Source organism: Vulpes vulpes, chromosome 1 (assembly GCF_048418805.1).
Source record: "Vulpes vulpes isolate BD-2025 chromosome 1, VulVul3, whole genome shotgun sequence".
Taxonomy (NCBI): domain Eukaryota; kingdom Metazoa; phylum Chordata; class Mammalia; order Carnivora; family Canidae; genus Vulpes; species Vulpes vulpes.
Window position 1 is genome coordinate 25,179,009 of NC_132780.1, and position 18,615 is coordinate 25,197,623.

General features: G+C 58.9%; 1 protein-coding gene across 2 annotated transcripts; it reads left to right on the top strand.

Annotated features, from left to right (window-relative positions):
- The first annotated feature begins 1,345 nt into the window (after positions 1 to 1,345).
- Positions 1,346 to 16,541, top strand: LOC112908854 (NUT family member 2G). 2 transcript variants are annotated; one of them, XM_072760773.1, is made up of 8 exons: positions 1,346 to 1,450; positions 10,565 to 10,911; positions 12,120 to 12,837; positions 13,634 to 13,762; positions 14,134 to 14,273; positions 14,695 to 14,975; positions 15,461 to 15,577; positions 15,791 to 16,541. In XM_072760773.1, exons 3-8 carry the CDS (start codon positions 12,155 to 12,157, stop codon positions 16,538 to 16,540), a joined length of 2,100 nt encoding a protein of 699 aa, XP_072616874.1. In that variant the 5' UTR covers positions 1,346 to 1,450; positions 10,565 to 10,911; positions 12,120 to 12,154; the 3' UTR covers position 16,541. The 2 variants fall into 2 exon arrangements, with proteins under 2 accessions (XP_072616874.1, XP_025840252.1); XM_025984467.2 differs by lacking the exon at positions 1,346 to 1,450 and adding an exon at positions 9,059 to 10,180.
- Positions 16,542 to 18,615: the final 2,074 nt, after the last annotated feature.

Consider the following 18,615-nt stretch of genomic DNA (forward strand, 5'->3'; position numbering starts at 1 on the left):
CAGGCAGAGGGAGAAGCAGGCTCCATGCAGGGAGCCCAACATGGGACTCAATCCCGGGTCTCCAGGATCACACCCCGGGCTGCAGGCAGCACTAAACCGCTGTGCCACCGGGGCTGCCCACCTGCTAGAAACTAAGTGATGCAAATTTACATTCTCTATGGAGCCTGATGAACACAGCTGGGCACTCACGCTGGGTCTACTCTTCCCTCAACCGTTTTGGCTGTCAATATCTGGGTCACGGGAAACATGCTGCATTCTAAAGATCACCAGGCACTTGTAATTTTACACTCAGTCTATTTTAACTTATATTTCATGCCTGTTTCATTGCACTTGAACTATGAGCCATAGGAGTTTACTTTTTCCCTGAACGACATTTGTGTTTGGAACTTTGCAGGGTGCCCTGTGTCCTGTGTTACCTGGCTTAATTTATTCTGCCTGACAGTGATAGGAGCAGACAGTGGTCAGGCCTTGGATGTGTCCTGGAAGGAGGTAATGAAGACTCAGTGGTCCCATCCTTAAAGAACATGTGTGCCAGGAGGCAGCAGGCTCACAGGTCCTGTTGACAGAGTGACAGTGAAGCTCATCCTCTCATGGATGGCCTGAGTCTTTCATGAGCCAATGGTTACCAGTTGCCAGGGATACAATACTCACATTAGCCTTGAGCGAGCACAATACTGCAGGATACTGAAGCAGGATGAGGGCCAAGGGAGTAACAGGGCAGAGCTCGGTCAGGAAGGCACTCCTTAAAGAGCTCTGGAAGCATTCTAGCAAGAGGAAACAGAGAATGCTAAGGCCCCAAGGTGCATTGCAAGAACAGAAAGAAGGCTGCTGCACTGGGGGGTCATGACCAAGGGCAGAGGGGCAGGCAGTGAGAGGGGGTTGGATCACATGGTGCCTGGGAAGGACACTGAGGAGTCTGGAGTTTGTTCTGAGAGCAGTGGGTGCTAAGGAGGGGAAACGAGAGGCAGGAAGGTGGTGTGAGATCATGGGGAAGAGGGATCCCCCCCACTGAAGGAGGTGACTCACACACAGTGTCAGGGGAGAGAGTGGGATGGGCAGCAGGGCAGAGTGGGGAAGGACAGTGAGAACTGACATGCAGGGGGCCTCGTGCTGGTGTGACCCAAGGACACAGTGCGGTAGGACATATGGGCAGGCAGGACAGTCAGCAGGGCCAGACCTGAGAAGGGCCCTGTAGTGGGAGCCACTCAAGGAAGAAACCAGATTTCTCTCTTGGGAACTGTCCTCAGGTCTACTACTCTCCTGGCAGAGTCTATCCAATGGGTCAGCTCCGTTCGCACATTCTGGAGAGGACTGATCAAATGTGATGCCCTGGAGGAGAAACCCTGATCTCCTAACCACCCCACTGAGGACAGGATACCCACTCGTATGGGGTGTCAGCCCCACCCTGCATCCAGCCACCAGCAGATGTGATATTCCCAGACCTGTCCAGGTAAGCGTAAGAGGACCACAGACCATCCTAGGGGAATGGCTGCCCTAAAGAAGAGACAACATGAGTGTGAACAACAGATCATAACAAACAAGGGTCAGGCTCTCACAGTCATCAATATGCCCCAGGTCCCTCCCAGGCCAAAACCCTTTCCACCAAGTCATGGTGAGCCACTATCACACAGCCCCATGGAGCTCCACACATCCTCAAACACACAAACTCTCTACCTATCAGATGCCTGGTTGTGTACCCAGAACCCTCGTGCCCCAAGCAGACATACACCCCCAATCCCAATAAAATTACAGCTATGGTCTTGATACAAAAATGCACTCCCAATCATACCCCACTAATAAAACACTTAAACACACACATCCTCATAGACCACAAAAATCCATTCCCCCACATCATTCCCCCATCAATCACACAAATCTCCAACAATAATGGACTACATTAAAACCAAACTCACATACTTAATATTAAACACGATCCCCTACTCCCAAATATACTGGAGTGTGAATGTCCACATATGTACAACGCCTCCAAAGCTCAAACACATAAATACCATCAAACAGACACACATGGGGTTTCCTACGTTCTCCTACATACTCCCCAAAACAAACAATAACCTCACCACCCTGATACAAACACATACCGGTCTCCCTCTTGAGAACCTATAAATAGCATCTGTCTACACCTCCCCAATTATAGACACACAGCTCACAACACCCCAATTATAGACACAACAACAACACAACAGTTATATACACTGACAACCCAAATCTCCCAAGTCTCTCCACTCCCTAAATTCTTACCCTGACAAGATAGGTGAGTACACATATAGTGCTGAAGCCTCAAACACACAAATCTAACACACAAAGCATTAAAACACATGACCTTGCATCTTCTCAAATGCATATACGCATATTCACAAGAGTCTCAAAATGCAGATCCAGCCACACACACACTCACACACGCCATGCCACACCAACTGTATACTCACAGCTCTCATTGCCCCCAAATCACACATACGCGATCCCTACACATTCTTATTATGCCAAACCACCCCATACCTCAAACATAGACCCACAGGATCCCCCCATACCCGTTTATCCTGATTCATGTTTTCTCCCCAACCTCCTTCCAAACATGAAATACACACACACACAACAATCCTTCCAACCCGTCCCCAACCAAGGTCTCCAGAAAGAAAAGTACTCATCAGATCATCTTAAACCTGAATGAATATATATATATATACACACTTGCCTATATATATCCATTTGCCTATATATGTATCTCCAACACCTCAAGCCCCTCAAAATACACAAGAACACTTTAAAATTCATCAAATTCCTAGATACCTTACATAAATACACACACCTGCAACCTTTCATGCCCCAAACACATATACCTAAGCAACCCCCAATCCTCAAACATATAATGACTCATTAAACACTCTGAACTCACACCACAACTCAACCTGTGCGATATACACTCCACACACCCACATCAACGTCCCACAAGACCATAAATATTCACAGGAACTCACACAAGCCCAGCGTGTACACACCCTGCACCTCACTGGCACACACATGTACACAGAGCTCCAACCTCATGACGAGAGGTGCTGTCTACACGGCTTACAGCATGACAACCTGCTCATACCCAGTGTGGATGTTTCCACAAAGACCTGAGCTCAGAATTCTGACCCGAAGCTCCCACTTTGCTTTACAAGTAACCACTCAAAAGCTGAGCCCACAAAAAGGTAGTGACCTCCGCTCCAAGCACCTATAAGTACTCAGTGCTAACTGTCCTGCTCCCGATATCCTGCTTTCTGTGACCTGAGATGTATGATTAGTACACAGTCCTGTCATTTTATTGGGGACAGTTTATGAAGGAGACAGAGTCACTAGGAATCCACTTGTACGAAGAGAGGCGGTTCAAGGAGGTGATGATGGCACCTTTCCCTGAGGAAAGAGATTCACCATGAGGGAGAAAAGGCCAGTAGGAGACTCACCATAACGAAGGCCCAGAAATGCTGGGTGGGTTGTCCAAGGGAGGTGGGAGGCAGGAGGCAGCTATGTGGTCAGCTGGTGACCATATGAATCACATGGCTCCCTCTGGTGGGTTTGCAGCTCCACATGGACAGAGAGAGAGGGTCATCCCCTCAGAGAAACATGAAACTGTGATGAGCTTCCCAGTCCTAGGAGCATCTTGAACCTTCAGGAGAGAAAGGAGAGCATTTCTAATGGGTCGGGAACATCAACGCCATACCTACCCAGACCAGAACATCCCAGCCTGTGGTCTCAGCCCCCAGCCCTTACTCATGGACAAAGCCTCTCCACCTCCGGCCTTGTCAGCTCACTGACCCCTAGAGGTCCTGCCCAGCCCTGAGGACTCAGGTTTCCACTGAGGCAGGCTGGTGGAGAACTAGTGATCCCTAATACTCCCCACCACCCTGGGCACGTGATTCTGCAGACTCTTACCTCCTGGACCCTGTGTGGAGGGTGTCCTTGCCTACCAATCATGTTCCAGAAAAGAGAGCTATACCTATAGCTGCCAAGGTGACTTGCAAGGGGTTGCCTGGGAGAGCATGCCCTCTGGCCTTCTGTCTAGGAATCCCTACAATGTTCTGAATACTGTCTGTCACACAACCTGACACGTGTCACCCAACATACTTGCAAAAGTTCTGCTCTGCACAGCCAGAGTCCACCAGGCCTATCCATCTTGGGACCCAAATGCCAAGACCATAAATGCTGGAGGAGTGTCCACTTGCCTAACATACAGATGCCTCTGAACCTATCTGCATGAAGAACTGGAAATCATCAAATTTATGGGGGTTCTTTGGCCTTAAAGAAGAGGCCAGCCTGATTAGGAGTAATGCAATGGTTCAAAACGACCAGAGTCAATGCACACACACAAGGACCCAAAGCTCTGGATGCCCCATTCACAATTCAGAGACACCCATATACACACCCAATGGTGCCTGCTTCAGACAGACACAAATACACCAGTGTTGTGCTGGTAAATGCTTAATAAATGCTCTCAGACGAAGGTGGGAAAGACTTTCATTTGAGGTTTTTACTTGGTATAAATATTCCCAGCATGACTAATTTCAAACTACCTATCTAACATCACTAAACAGAATTAGAATAGATATGCGCCACTGACCTTCCCAAGTTAGTATGAGCCAGTTCCAGCACACCCCATCCCCTTCCATGCAAATATGTGCACACAGTCCACCTGTACCCTGAGAAGAAACTCAACTCACACCCCAGATACACACACACACACAAAAAAAAATACATGTCTATACATACACTCATATATACACACATATCATTCTCCTGAACATACATGAACATTTTTATCCTCATTCTGACCTATCAGACACATATAGAAACACACTAGTATTATCCAAAGAAATACGCTTTAAATACTCCTAACAACTTCATGCCCTATGAATAAACTTTGATAATTCATGCAGTTGGTGATGGATATATATACACAAACCAGCCTATATACACAAGACACATAGGAACATCTCCAGCAATCCATTCATGAAGCAACTTCCAAATGCCAAACTGTCCCTGATGAGTAGCAGCCAGCTCTCACGTCTGCAAATACTAATAACCATATCATATACCTCTAATACATAGAAATATAATTCTCCCACTCCCCTATAAACAGAGTTCTATCTCCCCATCAGATACATACCTACTCACTTCCCAAAATACATAAGTCTAATGGCTCCCTACTAAAAGTACAAACACATGGCCCCAGCAAATACTCCTTCAAATGACCATGCCCCTCGAATAAAGACACACACCCCTCCACAAGTCCCAATTATACCTACAATAATCCGGTACACAACTATGCTAACAATACCCACACCCTGTTTCACATACACCTATAACACCACATGACCTGCACCTACATGACCTCACACTCCTGAATTCTCACACAGAATCAACTCTTCCATCTTGGATGATACAGATTCATACAAAAACCACATCACACTGGCATATGAAGCATCTGCCAGTGCCATAAAATAGTCACTGGCTTTCCCTCTGCACACCAAAATACAAACAGGGCTCCTGACAATCAGAAAATGGAATACACAGAACCATACAACATGCTCTTAATACACAAATGATCCCCCTACATCGCCCAAATATACAAAACCAGTATACCTAAACGAATACAGGCGGGCACCTCTCCAAACACGCCCCTCCTCACATACACACAATCTTCCCGAATTTGCCGTTACTCACACAGGTCCCCAAGTCATGGGGGGAAATCCACACGCATCATACTCCCCCCAAACAGCGAACCACCAACTCCTTGAGTCCATATGCACTCTGACCTCTTAACTCCCTCCAAAACAACCCTCAACTGGCTTTCACATGCACAGGCTCTACACCCGCCCCCTCATCACAGAATGCACCTACCAATTCCCACCTGACAGTGCCTTCGAGCCCCACCTGTGCTCCACTCCCCTTGCAGCCCTATGGTCACAGCGGAACCCCCATGGCTTGCCCCACCGCCCCCCAGGTTCCCCCCACCCACCACACCAGGTCCCGCGGATCATGACACTGAGACACAGAGGAGGACCTGTGGGCTACGGGAGAACCCAGAACCCTGGGCGCAAATCCAAGACTCCCAAGGGCTAAATCCAGGCCCGAGGACCCCCCAGACCCCCAAACGCAGACCCCAGACCGGGGGTGCCTGAGACCCCAAAGCCGGGTGCAGACTCCATTCCCACAAGCACCCACATGCCCGAATGACCCCAGAGGTGCAGGCTCCCCAGGCCCCTGAGAGCAGATCCCCAACCCGATGTCCTACGGCCCTCGAGACCCACAAAGGTAGACCCCAACCACGGAGCGCTGACAAGAGACCCTGAGCGCAACCCAGGACCCCCAACCCGAGGACGTCTGGACCACAGACCCAAAGGCCCCCTAAGGCCCAAAATCCCCAAACACAGACCTCAGAAACGTGAGCTCCTCAGGTCCCAAGGGTGGACCCATACATGCAAGACCCACAGACCCCCAAGGCCTCTAAAGGGAGACCCCAACCCCTAAGCGGTGACCGCAGACACGCGGCCCCCCTGACCACACACCACTGAGCCAGGACCCCAAACCCCTGAGCTGTGACCCCAGACTCCTGAGCGATGACCTCAGACACCCGGGCCGCCCTGACCCCTGAACACTGACCACCAACCACTGAGCAAGGACCCCAAACCCCTGAGCAGAGACCCCGGACCCGCGGGCCACCCAGGCCCCTGAATGCTGACCCCCACACCTGAGCAAGGACCCCAGACTCCTGAGCGGTGACCCCAGACCCACGAGCTGCCCCCGGCCCCTGAACGCTGACCCCCACCCCTGAGCAGGGACCCCAACTCCTGAGCGGTGACCCCAGACCCGGGGGCCGCCCCAACTCCTGAACGCTGACCCCCACCCCTGAGCAGGGACCCCAACTCCTGAGCGGTGACCGCAGAACCACGAGCTGCCCCGGGCCCCTGAACGCTGACCACACACCTGAGCAGGGACCCCAGACCCGCGGGCCCCCCCCGGGCCCCTGAACACCCAACACCCACCCCTGAGCAGGGACCCCAACTCCTGAGCGGTGACCCCAGACCCACGAGCTGCCCCGGGCCCCTGAACGCTGACCCGCACCCCTGAGCAGGGACCCCAACTCCTGAGCGGTGACCCCAGACCCCCGGGCCGCCCCGGGTCCCGCCGCCGACCCCAGGAACCGGCCTCAGCCCCGCGGGGTCCAGGCGCGCACACCGTGAACCTCCAGAGAGTCGGTCCCGGCCCGTCCACGCCGCCAGCGCAGAGGGCCACACCACCCGCGCCGACACACCCGCGCAGGGAACACCGCCCTCGGCAGCTACCCCCGAGAGCCCAGGAGCACGCCCGGCCTCCGTTTTCCACCGCGGGAGCCCGAGGCCGCCCGCGCCCCGCGCCCCGCGCCCCGCGCCCCGCGCCGTTAGGACCCGCCCACCGCCCACGCATGCGCGCCTCCCCCCACAACGAACCGACTAACGGACGCCGGGAGCCGTTGGGGGCGGGTCCAGGGCCCAGGAGCCCCGTCCCCGGTGCGCGTGCGCGTGCGCATGCGGGCAGGCGCGGGGCACGTGCGGGGCGCGCCCAGAAGTCCCTGCGGGAGAGGCCAAGCCGGAGAGTCAGGGCGCCTCGGGGGCAGCGCCGGGACTCGGGCGCCCCGCACTCCTTGTGGCCGGGGAAGGGAGCCCTCGCGGTCATCACGTCCTACACGTGCCCTCTGTAACCGTCCTGAGGACGCGGCCAAGTGCCCCTGAGCCCGAGGCCTCGCGTGTGGACAGTGCGGCTCAGCGGCCGCCCCGCGTCCTGCTGCAGGTGCCCTGCACCCGCCGCGCCCCCGCCCCCGAGCCCCGAGGTTCCACGGAGGCCCTGTGCTGGCGGAGGATCCAGACCCGGAGCACTCGCAGGGGTCCTCCCGCATCCACCGACGCAGCCTGTTAGCCGAGGGTTCCCGGTGGGCTGGTCCTCAGCTGTGCACCTGCCAGGGTCCCCTGTGCGGCTGTTCCCAGACTGTGCACCTGCCGGGGTCCCTGGTGCGGCTGCTCCCGGACTGTGCACCTGGTAAGGTCCTGGTGCAGCTGGTCCTCGGGTGTGCACCCGCCAGGGTCCCCGGTGCAGCTGGTCCTCGGCTGTGCACCCGCCAGGGTCCCCTGTGCGGCTGTTCCCGGGCTGTGCACCCTCCAGGGTTCCTGGAAGGCCGTCCTTACACCGCGGGTGCCCACGGGGCGCTCCTGGGGATATTGTAGGTGGCTCAGCAGCAGTCTGGAGCTCGCTCCCTCTTCTGTTGGAATACCCGAATGTTCAGTGGCAGTAGAAAATGACTCAACTTTTTATTTTTTTTAATTTTTATTTATTTATGATAGTCACAGAGAGAGAGAGAGAGAGAGAGAGGCAGAGACACAGGCAGAGGGAGAAGCAGGCTCCATGCACCAGGAGCCCGATGTGGGATTCGATCCCGGATCTCCAGGATCGCGCCCTGGGCCAAAGGCGGGCGCCAAACCGCTGTGCCACCCAGGGATCCCTCAACTTTTTAATATTTGTGGAAGAAGCTTCCGTCGTCACAGCTCTTGCTGGTGCCTTGGGAGATGAGGGCTATTTCCTGGCACCGCAAACCTCCTAACCTCACACCACACACCTCCAAGTGCACGGAAGGGAGACTCCCCAGCGCTCAAGCCCGGTGTCTCCCCAGCTACCCGTGTTCTGTGATGGCTGGGAGGTCATCCCTCTTCTCAGACCCGTGACCCCTGTCCAGAGGTGGTTTATTCTCAGAGGTCACTGCAGGAATGCTCAGAGATCAGGGTCCAGAGATTTCTGTCACTCTCTCTACCACGAGTCCTCCCCAATTACGCTGGGGCTAATTTGCCTGCATCTGCTGCTGGACTCTAGGGAGTTCCAAGTGGTACCGAACCGACGGCAGATTTGAGACCAGATAATGTTTCCAAGTGTCATGTTTCTATCAGTGGCCCCAAGACGGCTCATTCAGAGTGTGCATCTGAGCCATGAGTGAGAATCTTCTAAAGAGTTGGTCGAATTCCTGGATGGGGGGGGCGGGGGGGGGGAGTAAAAAGGACACTGCTTGCTCGAGTGCCTGAGTGCAACATTTTGCCTCTACATCTCTCTAATGGGAGGTTGTTGGTCGAAGACCGTTTCCGGCTTCCCGTGATGAAAGTTCAAGGCCTGAGAAGCGTCCCCAGGTTGTTTATTGTTTCAGTCCCCAACAGGGACTTTTGAAATAAAGTTCACTGTGATTTGCTTGAATTGCTCTCAGCTCGTGTCCCCAACGAACGTCGAGGAAGAGGGGGTAGACAGAGGGGTGCGCGTGGAGGGCCTTTTGGGCTGCGCGGTGTGCACGGCCTGGGATGTGTCCCAGAGGGCCCCGCCGTGCGGCTCACTCCCTCGGGTGGCCGGTCGATGACTCGGACGCTCCGGAAGTACTCTGTAAATACTCCCTGGCCCCTGTCAGGGTGCGAGCGGGGGGAACACCGAGAAACCATGAGGAAGTTGGACGGGAATTGAGAAAATACTTTCTTACACAACTGTAGCACAGGGTGGGGGTGCGGAGGAACCCCAGGCCCGGGACTCCCAGTCCACCACCCTCCCCTGCAGGACGGCCCCTGTCACGTGTTCACACATCCCTGCCCTCCGGAGTCAACTTTCCTTTGCAGGGACAAGGAACGGTTTCAGCCCCTTCTCAGGAGTCTTGTTCAGGGCCTGCCCAGTGTGGAGCCTGCCCTCCCTCTGAACCGCCCTCTCCTTCCCCAACACCCTGCCGCCATAGGAGCTCTGCCCCCGGGACAGCGGGAGTGAAGCTGCTCTCCCAACACACTTGGGTGCAGCCTCTGAAGGTCGCACACCTCGTCACCCTCGGCCAATCCCTAACAGCCGTCGTCTCACAAACAAAACACCAACGCTCCTTCATCTCATTGTGTCCTTGAGAAGCTGACGGTGATGTGCAACATGAAAACACGCATCAATGCGATGGTTCCTGAGGTGATACCGTGACTCCACATGCAGTTGAGCCTGGATTGCGGGAGCAGGGTCTGTCACGCAGACGGGGAATCCGCGGGCCCGTGAGCAGGGCTACCAGGGCAGACTGGCTGAGAGGAGGCTGGTGCTGGGGAAGGGATACGTTCCTGGCTTTGACTCAAGGCGCACAACCATTTCACAGGTACTGATTCTAACACCTAGAAAAACAGGGCTAGAGGGTGTTTTTATGTCCTTTAATGTCAGGAAGAGGAAGATTTCCTGTCCCTTATTTCAGTAGTTAGCCCCACTGAGCCTAGACCGGCAGTGACATAGGACGTGCCGAGGTCTCTTCGTGACCAGGAAGAGCTGAATACCTTACACCTTCCTGGTGCAGATGCCGATATAATACAAAGCCCAGCTAAACGCAAAATTAGATAGAGGAGGAACAGATTTGCACTCAGAGTATATCAATAATGCTGCATGAGACACAGTTGTGGAAATAGCTGATGCCCTGTTTATGTAAAATTCCAATTCAACTGAGTGTCCGTTATTTTTATTTGCTAAATCTGGCCGCCCTATTCTACAGGGTCCTCTGAATTGTAAAGGATGGGAGCGCTGCTGCTTCTACGATCTAACCTCCAGGAATACGGAGAAGAGCCACAGTAGCAGAACAAAGACAATCACTGTGCATGCGAAACATATTTGGGAACCTGTGTCAACGTTTAACCAGAGAGAAATATGCTTTCGGGTGTCAAAAAAGCAGAAATAGTTGCATTTACTTTTAGCCACATCCTACATGTCTCTCAAGATTTAAAGGACCAGGTGACACTGGTTTCCTGGGAGAAAGGGGCTGCGTTGCCAGGAGGAAGAGGCGGGAGGAAGAGGCGTCACAGTCCTTCCACGATGTACAGTTTGACTTTGAACCAAACAAAGGTATTGGGTATTGCTGGCTTGAAATTTTACACTAAAATAATTAAAGAGGTTAAAAATCAACATCTGACAACAGCATCATAAGCCGGGGAACAGAACCTAGTGATGTGGGATCTCCTGTGTGGAGGCTGTGCATCCCCTTAAGAGACGGGCCTTCCCGCCCAGGGGCTCACAGGGAGGCTGGCTGGTCCCACTGCAGCCGCACAGCCCCTGACACCTCAGGGCGGTGGGCACACGGCCCGGGGCTGGAGGCCGACCTGCAGCTACACCTGCGGTACCTGCTGACACAAGGCTGATTTGACACCCTCGGGGCCCCGTGTCCTTCGTAATCAGGGCCTGTGTTCCAAACTGGGTTCAGACGGTCCAGCCCCTGTTGAAGTAAGTCAGGAGCCAGGTAGGAAGCGGAGTGGCCGCAGGGACTCCAGCCTGGGTTCGTGGACCCCGACTGGGAGCAGGGAGGGCACCGAGGCACACGTGGTGCTGTGAATGTGGAGCACAGCCTTCCCCGTTGCCCGGGAAGGCCCACCCCCGGCAGGGTGCCCCGGTATCATTTGAAAAGAACTCAGGGTTCTTGCCTACCTGCCAGAGCCTGGCTCCGGAATGTCTCCCCACCCCCACCCGGGGCCTGGCCCTCCGCCCCTCCCCCGGGCAGAATGTCCTGAGTCCTACATTCTACCCGTTTAAATTCAAACTTTTCACTCCTCAACCTGCATCCTGAGCGTCTGCTGCAGCAGGTCACAGGGTGGGTCCTGCACGGGACTCCTCTGGCTGTGGAGGCTGCCCTGCGGCAGCAGCCCTGCTGGGGGGATGGCAACAGGAGGAGGTAAGGCTGTAGGCGGGTGGATGGGGCAGATCTGGGCGGGCCTCAAATCCCTGGGATCCAACTGTGACGCTGGACCGGGCTGTGGGTGGGGTGAGGTGGAGGAAGGGGAGCTTGCTGGGCTGCGGGGGTCAGAGTCAGGGTCCCCGAGGCTGCCTCTCGTGGGCAGGCCGGCTGTCTTGGTGGGTGGGAGGGTCATTCCCCGCTGGAGGCCCGAGCCCGGAAAGGTGTGGTCTTCCCTCCCAGGGGGCAGGGGAAAGGGGCTGCACATCCTCCCTATAGAGTCCCCTCGTGGGAGGGTCCCTGCTCTGCCCCCGGGGACCCAGGGGCCCAGGGCCCTCGGAGCCGGCTGCCCCTCCCTGACTCCATCGCCCTTTCCTTCTGTCCACAGCGTTTCCAGTGCTGCGGCCCCACGTGGCCACGGACATGGGCGCCTTTGCGTCTCCTTTCCCATCCCAGCCGTTTCCCGCACCCGCTCACGGCATACCCCACCAGTCCTCCTGGGCGCTGCCCCCGCCGCCCCTCCTGAACCGGCCCTTCCCCCCCAGTGGCCCCCTGGAGCTGCCATCCTTCCCCAGCATCCCGCTGGTGGCAGGAGACGCTGGCCACGGCCCTGGGGGCCCCGGGACCTGCAACGTCATTGTGCAGGTCGGGTCAGAACAGGGGTCCTTGGAGCCCCTCCAGACTCAGAACATCGTCCTGACCCAGGCCCCCCCCACCTGGAACTCGGCGGGGGCACTCTGTGGGGGCGCTGCGTGTCCCACACCCGTGTTCTTGGCGGCCTCTGTGATGGTACCCGGCGTACCCGCCTCGGCCTTTGGGGGCTCCCAGGTCGGCCAGGGAATCTCAGCCCCAGGCCCTCTGGCTGCGGCTCTGCCACCAGCGGCCCCGCTAAGCGCCCTGGAGCACTTCGTAAACACCGGGCCGCCGCCCCCCGGGGCTGGCAGGGAGGGCAGCGGAGCCAGCAACCCGAGCGCTGTGTCGCCCAAGGACTCCTGTAACCCCAGGAGCGTTTATGAGAACTTCAGGCGCTGGCAGCGCTTCAAGTCCCTGGCCCGCAGGCACCTGCCACAGAGCCCCGACGCCGAAGCTCTGTCCTGCTTTCTCATGTGAGTACCGGGGGCCCGTGGCATCCCCCCCGCCGGGGGACCTGGGACAATGCGTGGCGGGCAAGGCGTGAGGGGGGGCCACTCCGGGGAGGCACCTCTGGTCGGGTGACCATCTCAGCGGACCCCCAACCCCCGGGGAGCCTAGCCCACTTAACCTTGACCTTCCATGGGCCTCACGGTGCCATTGGCTGGGGCCTCGGGGGCAGAGAGGGCCCCACAAGAGAGGAGGAGCCAGGGTTAGGGAGCCGGGCCTCTCTAGTCCTGTCTCCTGGGAACACAGGATGGGGCCTCTCATGTGGAGGGGATGGCCCATCAGGTGGTATCGGCCACCAGGCCCTGCAGAGGCCACATGCAGCCCCACCCTCGATGTCCCAGAGGATGGCAGTAGGAAGGGGAGGCCCAGGCTTGGGAGGGGTCAGGGCGTGGGGTCCCTCCTCAGGGACTGGCACCGGCCTGCCTCTCTGTGGCCTCTGGGTCCCTCCTGAACTCAGGGGGACGGCCCTTCCCTCTGAGGACGGGGCTCCTGGTCTGGCCCCGGAATGTCAGGACTGTTGTTGTGAAAGGCAGAGGCCAGGAGGAACGAGCCCCGAGCCCAGCCCGGCATCCCTGCCAAGGGGGCCAGGGGATGGTCAGCTGTGTTCCCGGGCAGGGGTGCGGGCGGGGCCGGCCGGGATGGCTGCTTCGTGCAGTCACCTGCCAGCTCTGGGCCACGTGCGTGGGTGGGGGTGCGCTCTGCTGTCCTGCGGGCGGGGCCTGGATGCCATGGAGCCCTGAGCCCTGACCCCATGGCTTGCAGCCCGGTGCTGCGGACCCTGGCCCGCCTGAAGCCCGCGATGACGCTGGAGGAGGGCGTGTGGCGGGCCGTGCAGGAGTGGCAGAGCAAAAGCAACTTCGACCGGCTTATCTACTACGAGATGGCGGGAAAGTGAGTCAGGGTCCCCTGCCCAGGGCTGGGGGGCAGTCCAGGCCCAGGCCAGGGTCAAGGGGTGCCGGAGCTCGTCCCAGTGGGGCCCCCTCACCTCCCTTCCTGGATCCCACCCTCCCCTGCTCTTGACTCACCCCTCCTTCCACCAGCTGGCCTGGGAATGGGGGGTGACCCCAAGTTCCCGCATGGTCGGACTCCCTGCGAGGGAGCGTGGGGGAGGGGCTGCACATCCAGCTGACTGCCTCCTTGGGGGCCGGGGTCACGGCCTCCCCTCCAGGCCCCTCCTCTCCTGGTCCCTCCACCTGCTGCCAACTTAGGGGGCTCCCCGGCGGGGCCCCGTCCTCAGTGTGGCTGGGCCTCCTCACCTCCAGGTTCATGGAGTTTGAGGCGGAGGAGGAGATGCGGATTCAGAAGTTGCAGTGGGTGAAGGTGGCCCAGGGCCTGCCTCCTTCAGCCCCCCCGAAGCCTGAACTGCGGGGGCCCCCGGCCCCAGGGACGGCCCCACAGCCAGGTACGGACCCACATTCCCATGGGAGCTGTGGCCACAGCAGGGTCTGGGGCAGCCGCTGTCCCCCGGGCCTGTCTTCTCCCTCACGTGGACGTGGCCACAGAGAGCCTGGAGTCTCAGCGCCCTGTGTCAGGACGGGTCCCAACCTGGAGAACTTCTCCTGTCCCCCCTCCCGTAGGGGTCCCTCCAGCAAGTCTGCCTGGGACGTGGGCTGTGTGGGGAGACCCACGGAGCGTTGGGGGGGGTCACACCCACTCCCCGTATGGCTCTCAGATGCTCCTCCCTCCCGTCCCCCGTCCCACGGGGGCTGTGGTCTCAGGTGGTCCCGCCCCCCCCACTTACCTCTGGGCCCCCCACCCCGCTGCCCTCCCAAGGCGCTGCTGGAGCCCCTCACGCCCCCTTCCTCCTTCCTGCTCTGTCTCAGCGTGCATTCCCAGGAAGGCGGGTTCCAGGGCCAAGCCATCCCGCCGGCAGCCACACAGACCCCGGCGGCCCCGAGACAACAAGGCGCCCAAGGAGATCCCCCCTGAGGCCGTGAGAGAGTACATGGACATCATGGACAGGCTGCTGGGGACTGCCCTCTCTGCCCCGGGGGGCCCAGTGGCTGAACGGGATGAGGACAGAAAGGAGCCACAGTGGGACGAGGACCCGGGTCTCCTGAGCTACATTGACCAGCTGTGTTCCCAGGAAGACTTCATCACCAAGGTGGGTTGGCCAGCAGCCTGCTGTCTAGAAGGTTCCCGGATTGGCCTCCAACACGGGGATCGGGGCTGCGCCCAGACCTCTGACACAAAGCTCCGTTCTGTGTTCCTGAGCTGCGTGTGTGCTTGTCTGTGTGCCTGTGCGTGCGTGTGTATGCCTGTGTGTGTCCATGCAGGCATGTGTGTATACTGTGTGTTTGCATGCATGTGTGTTCGTGCACGTGTGCCTATGTGTGCGTGCGTGTGTGTACCTGTGTGCATGCAGGTGGGCGTGCAGGTGTGTGGGTATGTACTTGTGTGTGTGCCTTTATGTCTGTGTGCACACCAGTTTGGGGGTGTGTGTGTGCATGCCTGTATCCACTGACTGCGATGTTAAATCATCCGGCCTTTGGAGAAGAATGGGGGGATCCGCACCTTCCAGGGTTCCTGCAGCACATCCTGGCCCCAGGGGCTCCTGCCAAGCTTACCCACGCCATTCCTCTGTCCCAGGTGGAGGCAGTCATCCACCCTACGTTCCTGGCGGAATTGCTTTCCTCGGAAACTCAGCTGGACCTTCAGGCCCTCGCTGAGAAACTGGAACAGGAGGAAGGATTGAGCCTTGCAGAGGTGAGCCTGGGGAGGGAGGGCACCAGGTGAGCCACGGGAGGGAGGGGACCAGATGAGCCTGGGGAGAGAGGGGACCCGGTGACTGGGAGGGAGGGGACCAGGAGGATGTCAGGAGAGCCACAGCCCCCAGGGCCCCCCTCCCTCTCCCCCCCATGCCACCGTCCCCCCTCCCCCCTCACACCTGTGTGGCCACCATCACCTCCTTCCTTCCAGCTGGTGGAGAAAAGACTGGTGGCCTTGAAGGTGGAGGCTGGCGTGCGGACCCCCCCGCATCACTGCACAGCCGGGTGGGGCTCCGGTCCTGAGTGTGAGGCGGGTGCCCAGCTGGGGGCGGGCGACGGAGCCTGCGCCCCGGAGACGGCCGGCCAGGAACCCCAGAGGCAAAGCCGCGCGCACACGCACCTGTCCAGGCCCAGAGCCTTTGCTGGCTCCCCGGGACGACCAGAGCCCCCTGCGCCGTGGGCCGCACGGCCCCCCTCCCCTCCCCAGGGTCAGAGGTGCGCCTCCCTTGGCCCCGGCTCCCGGGGAGCCCCCGTTCTCAGGGAGGCCCCTCCCTCCCGGGACCCTGGGGGGGCCATGGTCGGCTCCAGTGAGGACGAGGAGCTGCCCAGCCTGGCCTTCCTCCTGGCCTTGCAGCACAGCCTGCTGCCCTGGGAGTTCTCCCAGAGTCCCACGCCCGACCGCCACCTCCCCAACCCCGCACGGCGGAGGACCCCGTCTCCCCAGAGGAGAGGTCTGGGCCCCGCCGCTCCCCTGGCCCCCAAGTCCTGGAAGCGGGCTCTGTGGGGGGGCCCAGACCCTGCAGGGAAGACGCCCCTCCCTGGGGCCCACCTCAGGGGCTCTGGGCATTCGGCCAAGGCCAAGGCCAAGGCCGTGGGGCCGCTTCACCCCTCACAGCCTCCAAAGAGAAGGTGTGACCCCTTTCCGATGGGGAGCAGGAGGAAGCGCCACTGCAGCCAGTAGGGGGGGGGTGCCCTCTGCCCCTGCCTGGGGCTCCCTGCAACCTTGAGAGGCCTCCTCACCTGGGCTGGTCCTGCCCAGGGGGGCAGAGAGAAAGGGAGGGAAGGAGGGAGGGAGGGAGGGAGAGAGGGAGAGGAAAAGGGAGGGAGGGAGGGAGGGAGGGGAAGAGGGAGGGAGGGAGGGGCCCGGTGGCAGCCCCCTGGGCACTGTGTGCACATTGGGAATAAAGATGGTTGTGTTGGGAAAGGCTCCGCGCTGCCTTCCTGGGGGTGTCCAGGTTGTGCCCGACAGGGGCCCCCACACGAAGGAAGGGCCTGAGCGGGCCTTCTGGGGCTTCGGTCACCATTCCACCTCCCCACCAGGGAGGATGAGGCAGGGCCTCCAGCCCGGGGATCCTCAGCTCCTGTGGGGCTCCTGGCGTGGGGGCCTCTGGCCTTCTGGTTGGAGGAGCATCTTCTAGTCCCGGTGCGGGGGTCGCTACAACAGGAGGGACTGTGGGGATCCTATGGTCCCCAAGAGGACGGACACGGGGATAGATGAGGGAGGCTGGGGGGGTGGCGCTGCCCCGCTGTGCATGCAGGAATGACCGCCCTGGGGTGGACACCATGGCCCTGGCGGGATTTCTGGGCCACACCATCTCCTCCGGCCTCCATGCTGTGGTGGCAGTGCAAGGGGACTGGCCAGGGTCCCTGGGTCTTCAAGGACACTCCTGGGTACTGCTCCCCCTTCCTGGGGGCCCCCTGCATGAACAGTTGAGGACACACACTTGTATTCACGCGGAAAGCAGTTCCTACTGACAGCCCGTGACCCACACCTGGAGGGCAGTGGGGCCAGGAGTCCACAGGTCCAGGGCCGGTGGGGGCTGGGACCCAGGCTGAGAGGCCCTCCTCATGGCCCCCCCTGGTATACCCCGCTGGCACAGACCCCCACACACACATCAGAGAGGGCTTCTGCTTAGCTGGTGACAGTGAGCTGAGCAGAGACTGGGAGACAAAAGACCCCAGGAGGAGATCCCACTGCCCCACTACGGCCCTGCTCTCCTGTCCCCCATCTGCTCACCACCCTCACCGGGTGCTCTAGCCCCCTCCGTCCCCTGCCCTCCCCAGATGCTCTGGTCCCAGGAGTGAGCACCCTGGCCCTCAGCCTGCTTCCCTCCTGGCCGACGCCTCCCGTCCAGGGTCTGGGTCCTGGGGCCTGTGTGGGGTTGAGCGTGGCCCCTGACCGCTCACCACACACAGATGTGCTGGCCCTGCAGCAGGATGGGGCGAAGGCCTTCCAGGTCCTAGGGACACTTGGCTCTCTGCCTGCCCTCCTCCCCACCCCCAGCCAAGAGCTCGGTGAACATAGGGACTTGGGCGGGGCCTCGTCTCGCTCCACAGAATCCACAGGCCGCCCCCAGGGTCTCCCCCACGTCCTTCCCTTCCTGTCCAGGCAGGCGGTGCTGACAAGGCCCCCACCCTCATGTCCCCACAAAGGGGAGGTTTCCTCTGGGCCTCACTCCCCGCTGCTGCCCTTCCCCATCCAGCTGGGTCTCCAGAGAGAGGACTGGGCTCAGGGGCCCAGCAGATGCACACCGTGTGGGGGCTGGTCAGAGGTGCCCCCTGTGCTTGTCACCCCACTCTGTCCCCGCCCACAGCGTGCACACTACAGTTGCTGGACCCCAGTGCCGTGGGGGAAGACCTGCCTGATTTCTTTAGAAAATAGGAGATCGACCCAGGTGCTGGATGTGACTCCAGGAGTCCCGAGGGCCCTTCCCTCTGGGATGCCTCGTGTGCACGCCTGGGCCCTTGGTGCTCCATTCAGGTGAATGTCCTGGGATTGGGCTGTGCCGTCTCAGGGCTCATCGTCCCATCCTCCCCGAGTCTCTGAAGCTCAGATTCCTCCCTCATTCCATGGTCTGTCCTTTGGAATGTACTTTGTCTTGGTTCATTCTGAAGGTCATGTTTCAGGGACATGTGCTGTGGGGGAGCGTACAAACCATATGGGCTTTAAATGTTGTTCCCCAACCACACACACCAACTACAGAGGTTCTCCTGTCTGTAGGGCTCCTAACTGATTCTTGCAGGGGGTCATCACCG